Source organism: Chamaea fasciata, unplaced genomic scaffold (genome assembly GCF_029207755.1).
Source record: "Chamaea fasciata isolate MVZ Bird 193981 ecotype frontalis unplaced genomic scaffold, bChaFas1.0.hap1 SCAF_13, whole genome shotgun sequence".
Lineage (NCBI taxonomy): Eukaryota > Metazoa > Chordata > Aves > Passeriformes > Sylviidae > Chamaea > Chamaea fasciata.
This window is the reverse complement of record NW_027094098.1, coordinates 19123350-19143776: the sequence shown is the minus strand read 5'-3', so window position 1 is coordinate 19143776 and position 20427 is coordinate 19123350. Positions and strand designations below refer to the sequence as shown.

General features: G+C 46.4%; 1 protein-coding gene across 3 annotated transcripts in view; it reads right to left on the bottom strand.

The window, feature by feature from the left end:
* LOC136296589 (contactin-4) overlaps positions 1-20427 on the bottom strand; it is a 260514-nt gene that overhangs the window by 61739 nt on the left and 178348 nt on the right. For 2 of the 3 annotated variants that reach the window (XM_066195773.1, XM_066195774.1), the window contains exons 6-8: positions 18406-18501; positions 3931-4134; positions 384-486 (exon numbers count right to left, since the gene is read on the bottom strand). In XM_066195773.1, coding sequence (XP_066051870.1) covers positions 384-486; positions 3931-4134; positions 18406-18501 — 403 coding nt within the window. Of the gene's footprint in view, positions 1-383; positions 487-3930; positions 4135-8453; positions 8498-18405; positions 18502-20427 lie in introns of those variants that run through there. The other variant, XM_066195776.1, reaches the window with a different exon arrangement.

The following is a 20427-nucleotide window of genomic DNA, read 5'->3' as shown; positions in this document are numbered from 1 at the left end:
GGCCCTGAGAAGCTGTGGCTGCTCTAAAAGTGTCCAAGGCCAGGTTGGATGGGGCTTGGAGCACCCTGGGATAGTGGAAGGTGTCCCTGCCACAGCAAGCGTGGCACTGGTTGGGACTGAAGGTCCCTTCCAACCCAAACCATCCGTTTTGTGAAGATTTTCCTACCAGTCCCAACATCTTGGAAGGGTTGCCAGTGTTTACTCCAGAAGGAAGATCCCCCCAAACCCTGTGGCTGCTACAAAAACTGTCCACAAGTAGCTCCTGCTGAGGGAAGTGCATCATTAGGAACTGCAGCAAACTCCACCAATCCAGCACCACGAGCGTGAGAAGCTGCAGGGATAATAATTATTAATAATAATAATAATAACGGATCCAAACTTACTTGCCCAAGGCAAAGCACTCCAGTTTCACCGTGGTTCCTTTGGCAGATGGGACCGTTTCTGGGAACTGCACTTCTATTTTGGGCTCATACTCTCCCATCACCCCTGGGAACACAAAGGAGATGCTGAGGCTTGGTTGGGTTTCAGCAGTAAATTCACAAGTGTTCCCGTGCTAGCACAGAGCGGTTCTATACATCATTACTTGCCCAATTAATCCATTCATTTTAAACATGGCCTGTTCCTAACAACCATGGAGCATGGGCCCTTTTCCCATTTACTGCCAGAGGAGAAGCTGAACCAACTCTCCACGCCATCTGCCAAAGATTAAAATCTCTTCATGGCTCTGTTACTTTTTGCTTTTTGAATATGCAGGGTTTTTTTGCAGGTAACCTGTGAGATAAGGGCAGCAATAATCAGGGAGGTTCAGCATCTTCTAGAAATGAAAGGCAGAGCAACCAGCCATTAGGAAAAAAGTTTTAAAATCCCTGGAGTTAACAGAGATATTTCTATTAACTTCCAGGATTTCAGTGCACAGAGATCATCTACTCCTCGGGTAATTCCTTTATTTTTTTTTACCGCCCCAGTAAATCACGGAGCGTGGCAGCCTCTTTATGAAATTGTGTTTAAAAATTTGTGCACATAAAAAGGCCATTATAGCCCTGACAAATGGCTCCATTTCCAGCCACTGCACTGCCTTAAACCCCGGCACATATAATTCCACCAATAGTGATTATCAGCTAATTGATGATTGCAGTTCAAATCTCAACAGTGCAGCACATCCTTGACGGGGGCCAAGGGAGGAGAGGAGCTGGGTCAGCCCTGAAGAATCCCAAAAATACAGAAATGAGCCAGCAGTGACACTGGGGCACAGCAGAGCTGCTGATGTTGGCCTGTGATTGCTCACTGCTCTTGCTTTTCACATTGGATGCAAGAAAATCCTGTTTTTTTTCCTCTAATTTCCCAGTGATAAGGCTGGAAGTGCTCCGTGTGAGGCTTACATCAAGTCTGCCTCTGCTTGCTGACCTCAGTATCCCCTTGTTCTGATGGCAGCAGCAGGTTCTGTCATCTTTCTTCCAACACATTAATTGCAATTAAATATTCAATAAAGTAGCTGCTGCACAGACTCAGTTGTCAAAATTCAATATATTTATTAAAAATATGGATGCTCTCCCCACATTCATGTCCTGCCCCACGTATGAAACAGGAAATCTATGATTCCATGGTGACATTCCAGCATTTACAAACCATAAAACAAGAATTATGTGGTACATCACTCATTAACCCTCTGTACCCTCCAAAAGCACAAAATCCTGTTTTCCCAAGTGGGACCTGCCAAGTCTTTGCAATCTTGCCTCAATTTCTCCAAAATCTGTGCTGAATATTTGCTGGGTGAGCTTCAATCAAGCCAAGAACTGCCCTGTGGTCTCCAAAGCAGCAGCTGATTGAACTTGTGGAGATCTTTTCCCCCTTCTCTTCACTCAGTTTTTATTTATTCCCATTTCTTTGCCTTGGGATGGGCCTGGAGAGGTGAAATTCCAATGGGATAAACCCCTCCAGTGGGGTGGGAATGTTTTCCTGGGGCTGTGGGGCATTAGCTACAGCCACCACCTCCCTCAGCCCTGCAGCTCTGGCCTCTCACAAGCCTCACTGTGAACTCCAGCCACTGAAAAATCAGGCTTTGTACCTGGAAAAATCAGGATTTGTACCTGGAAAAATCAGGCTTTGTACCTGGAAGAATCAGGCTTTGTACCTGGAAAAATCAGGATTTGTACCTGGAAAAATCACAAGGCTCCTGCTGCAATGACACCCTGCCTATCTCCATGAATAAATACAGGGTATGGAGTGAGTCCTGCTGTCTCCTCTTTATAGGAGCAGCAGCAGAGCAGTTGAGACATCTCCATCCTGAATCCAAGATCATTTCCAGGCAGAAAATCCTCATTTTTCCTGCTGTTCCTGGGTGATTTAACATCTGACTTAGCTGTGCAGGTGGCAGGGATGGAGGAGGAAATAAAGGACAAGAGCAGACCCTGGGCTTGTGGCCTGGAGAACACTCCCCGTGTCACGGCACATCAGATGCTCCATCTGTTGGCAGTTCAGAGGCTTTTTGTATCTTTCTTCCAATTTCAAGGCTTAAAAACGTTCTTTGGGATGAAAATCCCAGGAATTCAGGGGGAGGCTAATTTGTCTGAGGATCAGATCTGCATTTCCTAACACCTGTGAAACGTTACAGTTCAACTGGCCCATCCAGCTGCTGCTGATGGCAATTTTATTCCAGGACTATTTCGCTCCTTTCCTACTGTTTCTGGTCCAAACCTGATGTGGAAAATCCCACATTTTAAAGAGAAATAAGGGAAGTACTGCAGGAGCAGCAGCTCTCAACACCTGGATGCTCCCAGCAGGCTTTGGAGCGGGATGGGGCAGCCACAGCTGTGCCAGGGCCTCCCCACCCTCAGAGGGAACAATTCCTTCTTAATTTATCCCTGCTCATCAGTTTAAAGGCATTTCCCCTTGTTCTGTCACTGCACACCCTTGAACCAAGTCCCTCTCCCAGCTCTTCCAGTAGGATTTGCAAAAAACAAACAAAAAAATCCTAATATCGGAATATTTAATAGTATTATTTCAGCCCCGCGGTTGTTAGCATGAGGCAAATTTAAACATTGCTCTTTGTCATCCACGCCATGACTCACTGTGTGGACTCAGAGTGTTTGTAGGAACAGAGAATTCCCTGTGAGGGAGGGCAGATATGGAGCACAGCTGGAAAAGCAGCACCTCCCAGTCCAGCTGTGACAGTTCCTCATCACCAACAGCATTGCCCACTCCAGCCGCAGGGATTGTGTCAACCTGATGGGCAGGAGGTGCAGCAAGGAGCCTGCATTTTCCAAGCAAGGAATTTTTGTGGATCTTCTTCCAGGAGAAGTTGCTAACATTGCATTTCTATTCCTGGAACAAACGTCCCAACTGTTAGCCTTTAAACAGAGACGTTTTAATTAATTTTAATTGGAAATTAACATGCAAATGTATTTTTTTCTTATCTGCTCCAAAACGACGACCATACTGATCAATTGTCTGTATAAATTTAGAAATCCTATTTTGCTTTCTTCTCCCCTTTTTTTGTATTATTCCACAGACCACTAAAAATAGCACTAATTCTGCTGGGAAACACAGGCTGAGCTAACAGTTACCGAAACAACAAAGTGCCTTTGTTCACTTTTGGGCTGCATAAAACGAGAAAAAACCTGGTATCTCCAGACTCTAAAATCCATTTCGTTTCCTGTCTTTGGCCAACTCCCACGAGGGTTTTTCTTTTGTAATTATTTTCTTTGCAATTACTGCCTGACTCTGAGAGTTGCTCCAGTGGTGGGAAGAGCAACTTTAGCCGTCTATGAGTTTGAACCGCAGCTCCAGCACCACTGTGAGGGGAAAAAGCCATGAGAGGGGGAAAAACCCTTAACTCCAAACAAACATTTCAGGCCACTTTTGAGTTTCTGGGTGACACCCAGCCACGAAAAGCACGACAAAGCCCCCGAGGGCAGCTTGGGAGGGTCCTACCGTCGTTCCTGAGGACGAGGGGTGTTGGTGGCCCCAGGACCTTGCTGTTGGTCACGGTGTTGGTCACCACACAGGTGTAGTTGCCCACGTCCGAGGCCTCCACCTTGGCAATGTACAAGTTCCCGGTCTCCTGGGACACGAAGCGCCGGTTGTCCTGGTGCACAAAGGTGGGGTACTCGTTGAAGATCCAGGCGTAGGTCAGCTCTGCAAGCACAAGGGACCCGCTGTCAGCAGGGAAAATGGGAGAGAGCACAGCCCAGGGAATGGCTGTGGGGCGCTTTCGGTTCTTACCTTTTTTTCTTCTCTATATTCTTGGATACCCATTTGGTTTTTACCTTTTTTTCTTCTCTATATTCTCTGATGCCCATTTGGTTTTTACCTTTTTACTTTCTCTGTAGTCTCTGATGCCATTTTGGTTTTTACCTTTTATTCTTCTCTGTATTCTCTACACATATATTTGTAGCTTTTTATCATAGTTTAGCTTCAACATTTTCCTAGGCAGAGAGACAAAACTAATTCCAGGATCATCCCTATGCTGTCTTGGTTCTCCTTAGAAACCAAGGCTGAAAACTGCTTTTTCGAGACATAATTTTGTTAACAGGGCCTGGATCTTGTCTGAGGGGGGAGAATTTAGAAGGTTCCAGAACTGGGGGGATTAATTCAGCAGGCAGGTTCCTAATTGGGGCGTTCTTGTCAGATATGCTAATCTGCAGAATCTACAAAAATTGTACATAAATCATGAGCAGGGCGCATCCTCAGCGCTTTCCACCTGATGGATTTGTGCACCTAAGGATCCTTACACAAAGCTGCCCCTTTCATCACCCTAACTGTGTCTGGCTCATGTTTTTAGGACCGGAGAAGAAAGGCGTCACTACAAATGCAAATTTCCAGCTGTGACGCTTCCGAGCCCGCACACGGATCTGATATTCCTGCTACTCCTTCAGCTCCATCCAGAATAAAATGCATTTCACAGGAATCTCACCTTTCTCTCATGAACATTGCAGCCTGCCCATGGCTTTGCTTTCATCCTCCCTAATTAATTTTTCCACCCCCGCCCCTTAAAGCCAGTTGTGAGGAGGATCTGCTGAGTCGTGTTATCACCCACTGGATGCTTTATTCCTCGGGAATTTCTGAATCAGCAGAAAACCCAACACTAAATTAAGCAGCTGTAATCTTCTCTGTGACTAATTAGACAGGGCTCTGTGTTTTATAAGGCGTCTCTGGAAGTTATTTGAGCTGTAAAGAAGGAGGGAGAGATGTTGCAGAGGCTGTGAGTGAGGTTAATGCAGTCTAACCCTGTTAGATCTGCCTGAGCCAAGTGCCCAAACACACTCAAAGAGCCTGAAGTGGATACAAGACCGCTGCAGTTTTCTAAGGGAACACTAATTATACCAAAAATCATATTCTTATTTGAATACTCTAATGAGTTGCGGCTCTAATTGACTTCAGCTACCATTAGGTACTTTGGAAAACAAATTCTGCCCTCGCATCCCCTTGCTCCCAGCCAGGAGAGGCTGAATGCAGCCTTTTGGCCTTTATTTATTCATTGGTAACAACAGGACTGGAAAATGCCCGCTTAGACTTTTAGGAGGATACGGTAATTCTCTTTATGAGGGAATATCTAATCATCATAGTTACACATGTGCATCTCATTAGAAGGAACCTCATGCTGATGTCAAGAGGATACTCAGAGCAAAACAAGGTACCACTTCTCAGCCAGCTTGTTATTTTCTGCAAGTAGTTAAGTTTGCTGGTTTGGTTTTTGGCTTTTTGTTTTTAATTTACTCTCAGTGAACAATTATCTTGCTCCTCCAGAAGCAGCCAGCACCAGGCAAATAAACTTCCCTGCCCTGGGATGCACAGAGGTGTTGAAATTGGAGTGACTCTTCACACACGTGGTGTCCACCATGAGCCCCCCCCCGAGCTCTGCAATTCTGTGGAAATGGGGAAGTGACCACAGGAAAACAGTGGGGAGGGAATTTCTGCATCAATCCCTGTCCCTGCCATCCTCTCCCAGGAGGTCTCGTGGGTATAATCACACCCCAGAATAGTCTCCTGCTTTTCTCTGCCAGCCAGTAGCACTTTAATTGCTGAAACCCCTCTAATTTCTAAGTTAAATATTTTCTTTATAGTCCATGGTCCTGTGCTTGTGGGCTAATGACCCCTTTGCTTAAGGAGTTCTCATCTCTTTGCTGGTGAGAGCCATCGAGAGCCCTCGTGCTGGCATTTTCCAGACTTTCCAACCCTGTAATTGCTGTAGGAGCTTTTCCCAGGCTCTGCCTCAGTTTAAAAGTCTGGGATAATTCTGTCATTGGAGCTGAGGGCCAGGCTGGAAGCCCTGGGCACAGGAGACTGTGCAAGAGCAGGAGGATCTGATCAAAGACAGAAACAAACTGATGAGCTGGAACCCTCCAAAATGGTGGAAGGAATAAATTTTGCCCCATTTCTAGAGGGCAAAACATCAAAACCTCCTCCCGCCAAAGCCACCTTCAAGCTCTGTTAATTTGGCTGCATAAAACTGAGGATCACAGTAAAGATCTGAGGATGCAGCTCTGCCTTGCTGTCAATGCCAGAGAGATGCAGCTGCCCAAATGACACAGAACTGGAAATTAACAGCATTCCATTATTGCTCTGTAACATTTAAAACCGGCTAATTCTTTCTGTCTCCCTCTCTCAAACCCCATGGGACTCATGGAATATCCAGCCCAGGGAGCAGCACAGGCTGGAGCATCTCTAAGTGCATCTGCTTGTGTAGCAACATGTAAATAAACACTCCCTCCAAACCGCCTTTGATTTTCCTGAGAGATCCTGGTGCAATATTTATGGCTCCTCCAACTTGACGGGCTCCTTTTGATAAGGTCTCCCTCTCTAATTGCTCTGGAAGTGACAGGCAGCTCACATCCCACAGGCAATTTGTAACTCCTGTGCAAACAGACACTTCAAACACAGCCCGAGGTGGCTCCTGGTGATGGAAACGTTTCCCAAACTCACCAACATGGAGACCTGGAGCACCAGGAATCAGCAGCAACAGGCAAGCCGAGGTTTTCTAATCACACATCGGGCTCTAATTCCTTGAGGAATTTATTACAAACCTCTCCTGGCTAATTTGGAGCCCTTTTCATGTGATTTTTGCCCAATTTCCCACACTTTTCACTTCCCCTTTAAAGCAGATTCAAGCAGGTCTTGTGGACCTGAGCTGTATTCTCAACTTGCTTATTAAAATCTGCCAACTGCTTGTTAGGGGGATGTTCATAATTCAAATGTCATCATTCCAAATTTACTGGGATTTGATTGAGCAATCAACACTCATAGCCCCATAAATCACAAAATGTGAGCAGGAAAGAAAGCTCCAAGTGCCGCAAGACCCTGGCAGAGGAAAGGGGAAAAAGGGAATTATTTGGGAAAGACAAACCCCTGGCACAACACCCCATGGCCATGGCCCTACCCAACCCTCCCAGGCTCCTCTCCACACACACCAGCCCTCTGCAATTCCTGGAGTTTTCACCATTTTTCTCTTTCACAGTTTTATTTTAATGTTAAAGCTATATAAATTATGCACTGCTCCCTTTTTTGTGGGCCTACAGACCCTATTGCCTTGCCAGCACCACTGGATCAATTTTTTATCTCCCAGTCTTAAATAATTGCAGAACAATTTAAGGAAATCAGCCTGGACAAAAGTATCACCTGGTAATTCTCCGTTTGAGTCTGAGCTCTGCTGCCCAGCTCCATCACACCGCAGCTCTGGGCCTCAAATTCAGGTTTTTAATAAAGAGAATGATAAATAATGAACAAGATTAATCTCAAGTTAATAAAACACGTTTGGATGAACCCTCAGCTACGCCGGATCTGAGGGCACAGTTACTCAGCAGCCAGGCAAGAGAGAGAAGTGCTGTCAGAAGTTTATAAGGAGGAGAAAAATGCACAAAATTACCCAATTTCTGCGTTAAGATTCATTCTCACAGCAATTTTCAGCGCTGAGTTTGCCTCCCAGCCCCTCGACTGCCCAGGTCTGGGTAATTAAAAGGGCAAGAGGTGTTCATTACCTGAAGCCTAATCAATAACCCCTGTATCTTCTGCATCTCCAGCTTGTGGATTTCTAAACCAGTTAAATATTTGCTGGCTGGCTTGGCTTATCTCTCGCAGACAGGCTCCAGCCCCAGTGGATGGCTGTGAACACTGGCCATGATTGCACTGTGCTATCGGGCAGTCTGAACCCAAAAGGACCAAAATCAACACAGATCTTTATCTGTGAAAAGAAAAAAAATCTTTATCTGTGAAAGAAAAACGTTCTGAGATGAGGCCCTGCCCTGGGGCATTTACTCCAGGTAAACACCAAAACTATTTCAACAACATCTGCTGGGCACAGACATCCTCCCATCAAGCACAGCCTGGTTGCTTTGGGGAGAAACTTGACGTTTTTCATCTGAAAACCTTTTAAAACTCGTCTTACAGACATTTCCAGCCAGCCTTGCCTGGAAAGAAAACCCACCCGGCAACCCAAGCTGCGTTTATCATTCTGGTACCTCCTGAAGCAGGTTCGGTGTTCGCTGGAAATGCTGAACCAGGATTGGGTTTGATGCCACTTTCAAGCCCTTCTCGTTTAAACTGAAGTTTTTGGAGTCAGGCTCACCCCAGCTGGGATCAGCTGGGTGACACTCTCTAAGTTCATTTCATTAATGAGCAAATTCTGGTGATAAAAATGGGAATAATGGCTTGATACGGCCCAGAGAGTGACATCAACATCTTTGCAGAGAAAGACTACTCATCTTCACCTGACAGGCAGAGGTAAAGCACCCCTGTGACACAGGGAAACAGGAGAGAGCAGCCAGAGAAAAAGACAAAAAGGAGGCTGGGCTGAAGCTGCTAATTACTTACAAGCAATCATCAAAAGAGAATAAAAACACGGGAAGCTGGGCAAGTGCACAAGTGATGCCCGCACTGAATTTAAATTCTGCTCTGGGTTTGTGCTGGGAGAGATTCAGTCACTGCTGATGTTCTCCAGGCTTGTGTTACATAAAGTGCTCCACACATCACCTGAAGGAATGACTCACAGATTTAATCCAGCGGTTTGTTTTCTGTTTAAAGTCACAGGGAGTTAGCCTAAAAATCCTTTTTTGTGTGTGCACTTGCTTCAGAAAAGCTAAAGGTCCCTGGGCTTGTTTTAAAACATATTTCAATGTGACCTAGCTAATCCTTTAATACCAGCTTTCACTACCTTTGATCTGTAGTTGTAAGAGATTAGATCAAACCTCCAAAAAAAAAAAAAAAAAAAAAAGCTGGTTGCAGAGGAATTTTCTAACTGAATTAAATGAATTAAAATTATGATCAATTCCAAGGCTGAAATATCTGCCCGAACAGCCTGAGGGGGGTATGGCCTGTGGGGCACTTGCCTGTAGCACACAGGAAAAAAACCCATTCTCTTCATTTAGCTGACAGATAATCAGTGTTTAGATAAAGTGCTTTGATATCTACCAGCTGAAAACATCGTGGTGGCACATTTATTGTACTTAAACACATCGTGGTTGCATTTTTGGGCACTTTACATGCATGAGCTAACAGAAAATGCCCAAACCAATGCCCCCATTGATTTTTCAACAAAAACACATCAGCCCCATAGCATGGAGGTTCCCACAGCCAGGACTGCCGACTTAAACAAGGCAGAACGTGCACCCGGGGATGTGGAACCCCAAATTTGATACAGCAGTGTCACTGCACACGTTCTGCATCCCCGGCTGCTCCTGGGGGCTTTGCAGAGGCCAGCAGAGCTGGATTTGGAGGGAAAGGGTTAGCAGAGCCTGGGAGCGTCACTCTGATCTCTAATTTAAGTTCATAAAGACATCACAAGGCGTTACAACTCCCCATAAATGCTATTGACCGGGTTCTGTCAGACGACAGATTTCACTCATCTTCAGCCAAAGCCCGCCAGCCCTACCCCCTCTCAATCCCATTTCAATCTTCATTTAGTGCTGACTGCAACCAAACAGGGAATAAACCACACCACTGGCTCGCAGATGATTTCTTTCTAAAGATGTCACGAGCTGTCACTGATAAATAAAAACTCCATTAATGTCACGTCCCTTATTATTTCTCTGTTTCCAAGGTCTTTGGCGGAGGGCTGAGCCTCTTCCCTCCCAGCTACAGACCCCAGACCTCCTGTTGTGGCCATGCCACCCACCTGGGGCACAAAAAAATGGACTGTTGGGGGGTGCTGACTCTGCAGGTGACAAGTGACACGTGCCAGCTGAAAATCTGGGTCTAAACTCCCGTGGTCAATATCTGTTCTTGACCGAGCCCCTGTTTTTTAGCACCTCAAAATCCATCCCAGCTGAAATGAGGCACCTCAGGTGCTTCAATGAGTGTAAATCTATGATGAGCTTGGCATTTGTGCTGTTAGAAATATTTGTAATTTCATAAATCTCTCAATTAAGAGAGCGCCGCCTGTTCCCTGCGCTGTCAGAAATATCAAGCCAAAGCTCCCCCAAATTAGAGGAGAATTTATCCTTATCCCTCATCCTCAAATATGTTGATAAACTTGTGCACAAACTGAATCAGCAGTTTGAGAGAAAGGATTATGTCAGATTAATTTTAATCTAATCCATTTCTATCTCCTGAGAAGCTTTTTACTTCTTGCTCTTAATAATTTAAACGGTGACTGTGGCAGAGCATAAAAAATAAATGATGGGAGATGCACTTTAAATGGAAGTCACCATTCTCAATCACTTTTTATTTAAATGAGAGTTTCATATGCCTGGTTTTTAAGTTTAATGAACCCCCTTTTTGCTGAACTGTAATAATCTCCATCACATGGAGCCAGACACGGACGAATTACAGAAACCCAGAGTGTGACTCACCTACTCCCTGTGGTGGAAAGAGACACCTGGAGGGAAATTTGGGATGAAATTTGAGGGGATTTTTTTGGCAGAAAAGCTGCCAAGGCTGCTCAGATCCAGCTCCCAGGAGCAGGAGACAAACTGCAGGAGTTGGAAGCTTTGGGAAGTTGTTTTCTGGATCTTGGCCTGAGATCAATCACTAATCACTAAGAGGATTTCTGAGCCACACAGTTCATACTCTGGGAAACACTTTTGGGGTGCTGACACTTTGGGCATGGGAATTTTCCTGCTGTTTGGGGACATGACAGTGACAGTCACTATTAAGAGGGAAAACTGTTAACAGGTTCAGGTATTTTTGATGCTGCATCCTTTGCTCCCCTCATGGTCCCTTCCATCTCCCACACACCTCCAGCACTCAACCTGCGTCCAGCTCCTGGGAATTCCTGCTGGAATTTCACGTGTTCCCATTCCAGGAAAGTCAGCTCTGAGCTGTGGAGCCCCAGCTCATGGGAACACGACCCTGCTGGAGCATTTTCCTTTTTGTTTGGGCCCTGAGCCTCCCCTCTGTCCTTCCCTGCATCCACCAAGCAGAAATATCCACGCAAAACAAGGTTTAACACCTGCCCCACAGCCCGGGGAGGTTTGCAACACCTCCTGGTGCTCCAGGTCTGCCAACACCACCCCAACACCACAGTCAAATCCATCAAATCCATCACTGACTGGCTCTAATGGAAAAATATTTCCCTGCCCTTTTTTCCTTTGCTTTTCCCAGCCCCAAGGGAGAGTTTACCTGCTTGTATTTTCCCTCCAGCCTTGGGAGTGATCCATGACAGGCTGCTCAGTAACCCTGCAGCGTTCTGACAAATGGCTCAACCAACTTCCAACCAGCCTAGCAGATTTTTTGCTTGGTTTCCTGGAGAAATGGAACTTTTACAGCCACGCTGCCCACCCATGTGTGCCAGGCTCCCCTCTAAATTAGCTCCTCACTAATTGGAACCAAATCTGACCAAGCAGCAAAGGCTTCCCAAGACATTAAGACAGGAGAGAAGGAGGAGAAACTATCAATCCCTTAATAGGGAGTAACAGAGGAAGCTCAGCCCTTTGACAACCTGCCTTGGCAAGGGGGAACTGGGAATACAGCTTCTGTAAAATTCACATTTCTCAAAAGCTCTGGGCATCCCACAATGAAAGAAACAGGAAAATAAAGGTTGAATATTAAGGTTGTGAGTGGAGTGAGGACATTAAATGCTCCAGGATTCCTGTAATGCTCCATTCAATGATCATGGTATAATAATGCCTGATAGTTGCCTTTTTCCTCCTGTCCTGTTCTGATTTTGCCCAGGTTTGCTCCCCTTCCCCCTTGCGCTGCGTGGTGGGGGCTCTACAAACATGAGGGAACATGAGACATGGTTCGTCAGGTGGATTATTTACAACACAAACCCCTCAAACCTTTCAGCCCACGAGAGGCCATCACCCACTCTGAAAACCAAAAGATCCTCACTGGTCCCAGCCCATGAAGTGTCCATCACCCCTTAAAAAAAAAATAGTAATAAAAGGAGAGCAAAAGTGAGCAGCCGCTAATGATTTCTGTGCTCAGGAGTGGTTTCAGCAGCACTGGAGTCAGTAAAGTGCTTTCTGCAAACTCCTCTGGTGTCCACACTTCACTACTGCCCGTGCAGCATGAAAGGCTGAGATTGAGATGGAATCAGAATTGCCATCTCCTCTGTCAATTGCTAAAATTTAGTTAGTTCTACTTGATTAAGCTGTGCAACAGAAGTAAAAGTTCTCCTGGATGCCAGGAGGGAAAAAAGAGGCAAGAGAGAATGAGAAAACCTGAATGCATCCAACCTGTGAAAAGACTTGTGAATAATTCTCTGTCAACATCTCAGATGTGTTTCCATCCATGGCTGTGCTTCCATCAGGATTGATGGCATCAGATAGGAAAGAATTATGGGAACAACTGAGCTTTAATGAATCTCCTCCCCTTCGGGAAGATGGAATTTTCCAAGTGCATTGAGAACGTGGGCAATGCAGAGACACAAAGCTGATCTCCCTTGAAATCCTGCCTTTGTTGCCTCAAGGGGACACAGCTCCCAGATGTCCAGGGAGGTCAGAAAGGAGCAGAGGAGCTGAGGTTCAGAGGGAGAAATTTTTGGGGAGATTCAGTTCCAGGGTCAGCAGGAACTTTGAGGCCCTCAGCAAGCGGCAGGAGAAGACACATCCTTTAGGATCACCAGCGGGTTCCCAGCTGCCCAGCAGAGCACTTGGTTATCTAGAAAAGCCACCAGCTGGTTTATTTCCTGCCCAGATTACTGAGGCAGATTGGGAGTGAGGATAAATGTGCTCCAGCTGTGGTGAGGGGTGGAACGAGCGAAGCACAGAGAGGTCTCAGAACCGGACACGCCACCAGGGAACGCAACGAGAACACGGAATTCACATTATCGAGTAATTGAGAGATCATTTGCTCCAGCCCTCTGTGTACACTCAGCATTTCTCACAGCACTCGGAGAGCTCCATCTCCACAGGCTTTTCCCACGAGGGCTCCAAGGCAAATGTCATGAGAACATGGTTATAGATCTTTCCAAAGATGAACCACAAGAAACTCGCAGGGAGGGGGGCGAGAGAAATCCTAAAGACAAGTTCATTTATCTTCCCAGAGAAGGGAGGGGACGGATTTCCAGGCCTGTTTGTTCTGCCTGAGGAAGGGTGTGCTACCAGCCTGTCAAGTAGAAAATTCCTTTCCAGGGCTGTATTTTTTTAGCCTCTGGACTCACAACGAAATGCCAGGGATGCTAGAAGGAATTTGAAAACTGTAGTTGTTAAAATATTAACTAACCCTGCCCTGACTATCAAATAAATCTAATAAAAGCGGCAGCGGAACGACTCAGCTCCCACCAAGCCAAATGAAAAGAGCTATTTGGCGCAAAAGAAGATTTTATCTTAACATTTGGAGATAAAGTTAAAAGGACAGCGACCTCCAAATACTTCCCAGGCATCTCCCCTTTAGAACACAACTTAGATTCAGAGCCCTGAGAAACACAAGCGAGTGTTTGCTTTGGGTTTTGGAGCTTTTTGTTGGTTCGCTTGAATTAAGTTTATCTCAACAAGAAATGTAACTTGCCAAATTTGATTAACAGCACCGAAAAAAGCAAACAAGGAAAGGTGTTTCCCCCTCAGAGCTCCTCAGAAAGAAAACATTTCCACTAAGAGCTTATCTTGAACACTATTGTACACTTTGAAACGGTTTATGGTTTCTAAAAGGCTTAAAAATGCAACCGAATGAAAAAAACAAAGCCTGCTTTGGTGACATTTTTCCTGTTCGGGCTGGAAATGCTCCAGGTGGTCAAGGAAGGGGATTCTTCTCCTCTGCTCTGCTCTTGTGCCAGTTCACCAGGAGGATGGCCCAAAGGTAATGGATGGGAGATTGGGCAGGAATTGTCCCTGGGAGGGTGGGCAGGCCCTGGCACAGGGTGCCCAGAGCAGCCGTGGCTGCCCCTGGATCCCTGGCAGTGCCCAAGGCCAGGCTGGACACTGGGGCCTGGGGACAGTAGAAGGTGTCCCTGCCCATGGGATAGTCCATTCCCACCCAAACCATTCTGTGATTCAAAGGGCTCTGAAAAGATAAAGCAGGAGAGCTTTGTCTCCTGGTATCCAGATTCTAGAACTCATCCTAGGACAGGCTGAGGTGCCTGAATGAGTCTCAACAAAGAGGTCACAGAAACTCTCTGGTGCCCCTCCAGTGTCCAAACCCATGTCTGTGACCCCATCACTGGGGACTGCCCAGTTCATGCTGTGGCCGTGGTGAGGCCCCTGGTGCTCTGCACTAAAACCAAAGCCGAACTTGAGCTACACACAGACTTTAAGGGTTTTTCACTCTTTCCTCTTGTCCACTTAAACACCAACAGCTCATCGTGCTGTCACCCAGGCCCCAGTGCCACGTTCCCACAGCAATATTTACTCTTCAGTGATTTCTTCTGTGGAGTTTCAGGGTGGAATGGTGGACACAAGACCACTGTTGGGCTTCTGATAAAACAAGCCGAAGGAATAAGGAGGGAACACCCTTCACACGCAGGGTAATTATCTCAGAAAAATCCTGACAACAAAGGCAGGTTTCTAGCAGCCCGTTAGGAACAAATGGAGAAGGCAAAAAAAAAAAGAAATAAAGGAGAGGAAAAGAACCGGAACTTCTGACAGACAAAGGGGTCATCAATATGGCAGGACCGGCCTCGGGGGGCTGGGAATCCACTGCTGCAAGCGCTGAAAATGCGACAGAAGCAAATGTTTGATTTGCATTTATTCCACTCTCCGGCCCAGCCGCTTCCCGAGCCACAGATGAACATTTATTTTCCAAATCTCCAGCACTCAGCATGCACTTCATCAGAGGAGGCCATCACATCATTATGCTGCTTAACAGAATGTACCAGCACAAGGCAGTGACCTGACAAACAGCGGCTCCCCGCCGCACGGAGCACGCATTCCATCTCCATTTGGGGTCTTGGGGGGGCAGCTGAGATCCATGTGCTTGAATTTCCAGCTCATTTCAAACCCAAAATTGGGACAACGCAGGGCAATGCCCAGATTGTTCCGTGTGAGCTGTACACAGCCCATTTGTTGACGCTGAAAGGACTTGTTCATCATTTGGACTCATTTTCTGGGATGAATTTTGTAACGTTCAAACAGCAGGAAGCTCCTTATTGGGCATCATTAACAAGGAAAAATAAAAAGAAAGCCTCAACAACTAATGCATGTAGGCCAACGAAACTTCACTTCTAGCTGACAGCTCCTCAAAAATGGATATTTCCAAGTGGCAAAGTATTAGAGTGAACCACAGCTGAAAGGTTAATGGTCTGGATGCTGATCAGCATCTTTTTCATAAAGTCACTATTTTTGAGCCCAAGACAACCAGTGACACAATGGGTGACAGGAAAAAAAAAATCCCTTCTAATTTACTAGAATTTAATCTAATTTACTCCTAATTTTTCTGCTCCCGAATCTCAGCATCTGGCCAGGATGTTTTCTTCAGGCTTCTACTACTCCAGTGAATTCCCTCATCAGCAAAGCAACAGCAGCTCTCAGACTGAAGAGTTTTGCTTTTTTAAATTATTTTTTTCAGATTTCATTTTCAATGCACATATGAAACCGAAGTGAAAAACCAGAATCCCACAGTTAGTCCTGTATTTCAGCACTGGCCATTAATGCCATCGAGCACTTTTTGCCAGGATGATGAAGTTGGTTTCACTGCCTTAATCAGATTCTAAAATAAGTAATTGTGTTTTCTCCTCTTGTTACCACTGGAGCTTCCAGAGAGTTGGATTATTTTTCACCTCTAAACTGGAGAGTTTTTTTCCTGTTGCACCACAAACACTTGCACTGTTGGGCTGGAAGGAGCTGATCCCTACAGCTCTGCTTTCCCAAAACCCCAGGACCCTGGGGATGTGGCTGCCCACGAGCAGCAGCTTCCCCTGACACCTGAAATTCCTCCTGAACCTCCCTCTGAGCAGGAGAAGCCTCTGGGGTTGTGCAGTGGCTGCTACAGACCCAAGGGCTTCCAGCACAGCTGGCACGATGATCACCAAAAAGCATTAATTTGCAGTTGTGGCTTCCAAAACTCATCTTATTTCTAACCTTGGGAGGGAGGAAAGGTAAAATAAAATGTTGCCGCAGGGCAGATTAATTCCTGCAGAACAAGTGCTCTGGATTAACCTGTTCTGAGATTCCTGGAAACACTTTCTGTGCAAGCCAGGAAACAGGCAGCTCAGTAAGACCAGCCCAGCTGGGTAACAGAGCTGTGAGAGGGTCACTTCAGACTAATTGTGGCTCTGGCTACAATTAGGATAATTTTGTGGCTGCAGTAGAGCAGGTCATGGGGGAAGTCATCTCTCACCCAAACGATTCAGGGAAATTATTACCAGCAACGTTCTCACCTCCTGATCAGCACACCAGGCTCTGTCCCTCTTATTGAACCGAAGCTGGAAATAACACCAGCACCTCCTGGAAATTCAGTTTTTTGTATCACCAGTAAATAACTTCAGACCAAACCTTCTCCTGAGCCACCTGAACAGCCCCTTCTCGCTGCTGACAGCAGCTGCAGCACCACCACGCACACTCTGCTCACCCTGCAAGGATTTCTGATTGAGCAGGGAGCTCTGAGCCACTGCAGAGCAGGGCTTTGCTGAGGAGACAAGTGTGCACAATTCCTGCAATTCTCAGTGCTGTGGGGTGATTCCTGCTGGCTGGGAAAGGTCCTAGTGGGACAAAGGCCGTGGGCAGCTCTGCCAGCTGGTCAGACACGAGCCCAGCAGCTCCTCAAGCCTCTGTCTCCTCCTGTCTGAGCAATGAGCTCAGCCTAACAGCACATGGTCCACGGGGCAATCCCCGTCCAGCTGATGAGGCTGGACAGACCTCAAAGCAGGACTGCAAATTTCTTTAAAAGGGACGCAGGTCTGTGGAAGATGTTCTGATGGTCTGATGGGGCGAGCAGCTGCAGTGGCTGGTGTGGGGCCCTGGTGGGGAGGGACACACACGTGGAGCTGCTTGGGCACACGGAGGGCATCCAGCAGGAATTCTGACACGTCCACCCCCTCTCCAACACATTTTTAAACAGGACAGTGCAAGATACGTGCTCAGGAGGCCACAAACTGGCACAACTGAAAGAATTGTTTGGTATTTTCTAAACATTCCTACCACCCTCTTTAAAGCAAACAGCACTCTGTGAGATCTGGGACACATCCTGAGTACCCAGGACACAAAAACAGTGCCAGTAGGGTTTGAAAAAGGGCAAATAATGAAAAGATGATGCACAAAAGTGGCTCTGTCAGCAAACTTCGAATTTTTAGCAGGAGACACACCCAGGCCACCAAACAGAAAGGCTGCACACTAAGATCTTGGTCACATCTTCAGGACAGGAACACATTGCTTTAGTTTCCATCAGTCTCTGAAGTTTATAATTTGTCAGAAAAAACCCCTTTTTCTGACCCAGAGATGGGGCTCCTGTGGGGCATTTTAAGGACTTTTATTCCATTCTCAGTCTCATGAGAAGGGTGAGACGGTGCAGATGTTACAATTCACACCATCACAATCAGGAGCCAAACTGTTTCCTAATTACAATCCATTATAAGCCTTTCTTGATCTATCAGCTTTTGCCACACAACGCTGTAAATGCCTTAAAGCCAATCATCTAAAAATACCCCACATGGGTTTGGTGCAATGCATCTTTCACAGCTCTAAATCTCCAAAGTATCTGGTCTGTTTGCGAGGCCACGGTTTGAAACTTGTTTCCAGTTCCATTTCTCTCTCAACAATGTCTTCCCTATGCCACGGCCTTTCTAAGCCGGCATTTCTTATCTCAGAGTTTACACACAGATGTACAAGACTGTGGGAGCTCTCAGTCAGGCTTCGAGAATCCTCTACAGACCCGTTTCGCACGATATTCTGATTAATAACGAGCTCTTTCTCTGCGTTTATCCCCCACTGGAGCTTCTCCAGGCCCACCCAGCAGCCCTCAGCCAGGGCGGCCCTGCCACCACCTCCCCTGGCAGGTGACTGCTTCAAACGTCCTGAAAACCCAGAGAATCCTCTTCCCTGCGGGTGGAAACCTCACAGTCCGCTGCCAGGCACCGAAATGAGGAGAAGGAAAGCTCCTTACCTCCGGAATGGGGTGGGGGCCCACAGAGCAGCACCATGCCCTGGCCCTGCCGCACCGACACCGTGCTCCTCGTCCTGGTCTTGAAGTTCTCCAGGTCTGCCAGGAGAGAAAGAACTCGGTTAAAGGCTCATCGAAGGCTTCTCCTCACGAGGAGCACGGATGGAAAATGATGAAATGAAGGAAATGTCAGCTGGGAGGGTGGGCTGGTGGGATCTGGGTGGAACGTGAGGCGGCAGGAGGCTGAGGAGCATCAACAAAAGGATCAGGAAATGCCTTTCCCAGGCTGGAGAGGGCAGGAGGTGCTGATTTACCCACAGAAAACGGCGCAAATCATTTTTACCCCACGGCTGGAGGAAAGCCCAGCACCTGGAACGCCGGGGGAGGTTTGTTGTATGGATTTAGGAAGAATTAAGTGCCTTAAGGAAGGGATTCCGTGCCAAGGCAGCCTGTTTCCCTCACTGCTGATGCCCCCCCAGCCCACGTGTGGAGACCCTCCCTCCCCCACAAGGAAGCCTCTTGCACCAGCCGCGTGTTAAAACACACAGTGCTTTCATCACAGATTCAATTCCTCCTTCCACCTCTCTCTTCTTCCTCTCCTCAAGGCCCCAAAACCACAGCTCCCTCTGCTCTCCTTGCACGCTGAACTCCAGAGACCTGCAGTGAAGGGAGGAGGTGACTCTGCGCTGAGCAGCGGCACCAGGATTGTCACCGGCAGCTGCTCGGTGGGAGCACCAAGACATGGAGTCGCTTTGGCAGCCTCTGATCTTTAACAATTCCCTGCATTTCAATTTTGGTTTTTTTTTTCTCCCCCCTGGTTTGCAGCGTAGCTGAGCCTTGGTTTGGCAATTACAGGCCTGTTGTCAGTGCAGTTGGGAACCAGAGAAAACACAGAGGTGATAAATATTTATCAGCAGGAACTGGTGGGATCATCATTATAAGGTTACAAGGATGGAAAACGGAGCCTTGATTTTTATCCTCTTTTAAAAAAAACCCATTTTCTGCACACATCCTTAAAAAAATTTAAATAAATAAAATCCAGAGTTGTTACTGCTTCATCTCCCTTTTTAGGAAAGAAATCTTTATGAGGCCTTTTTGTCTTTCTTTTCTGGCTTAGGACATATGGAAAACAGAAAAAAAAATCAATTAGATATAATTTTTCATTCTTAAATTCTATAAAATTTACAAGTTTGGTTTTTGTTTTTTTGTTTTTTTTTTTTTAAATTTTACAGGAACCACTGTAACACTCCCCTGGTCACCTGCCAGTGCACAGATTTTTATATATTTTGACTGCACATGGGCACAAGGCTGGATCCCATCCTCTCTCAAGACAGCTGCAGGAGGAGTAACAGCCTCAAGCCCAAATAATGCCTGCAGGAAGAAATGGGCTGTTTTTTACATCAATATTGACAAGAAAAGGATTGCTACCAGGAAAAGCAGCCTCTGCTTGGATGAACATCTAGGAAATGCTGCAAGGATGGTCAAAATCAGCAAATAAAGCAGAGCATTCATCACTAGTGCTTGCAGTGCAAAGCATCAGGCTTTGGGAGTCAGCTCTGAAAAGCTTCCTTCAAATCTGGCTCTGAGCAAAAGAACAAGATTAAGGTAATTATAAGAAAGGCTAATGCCTCATCCAAGCCATCAGGCTGATTGTGCCCGTGCTTTCTGAAGGCCACAGGTTTGGTTTTCCGACACCTAACTTGGGATGAACAATAATATCATGAAGATTTTAACCGTGAGGAGCATGATTTAGGATCTGCCTCGCAATCTTGGAATTGCAGAGTGGATGGTTCAGCTTCATGGTGACAGCACCACCAAGTTCCACTTCCCTTTGTCCTCAAACCTAAAAGCCCTGGGCAGCAGAGAAGGATTTTTATTTTTATAGAAAAACCCAAACCCACCAAACAAACCCACAGACCCATGAGATTAAAAGGAAAAACTGAGGAAGAAAATATTAACACCTGCAATTCCGGAGATCAGCGTGCTGCCAACAATTCTCACAATACCAAACCAAGGACTCCAGTG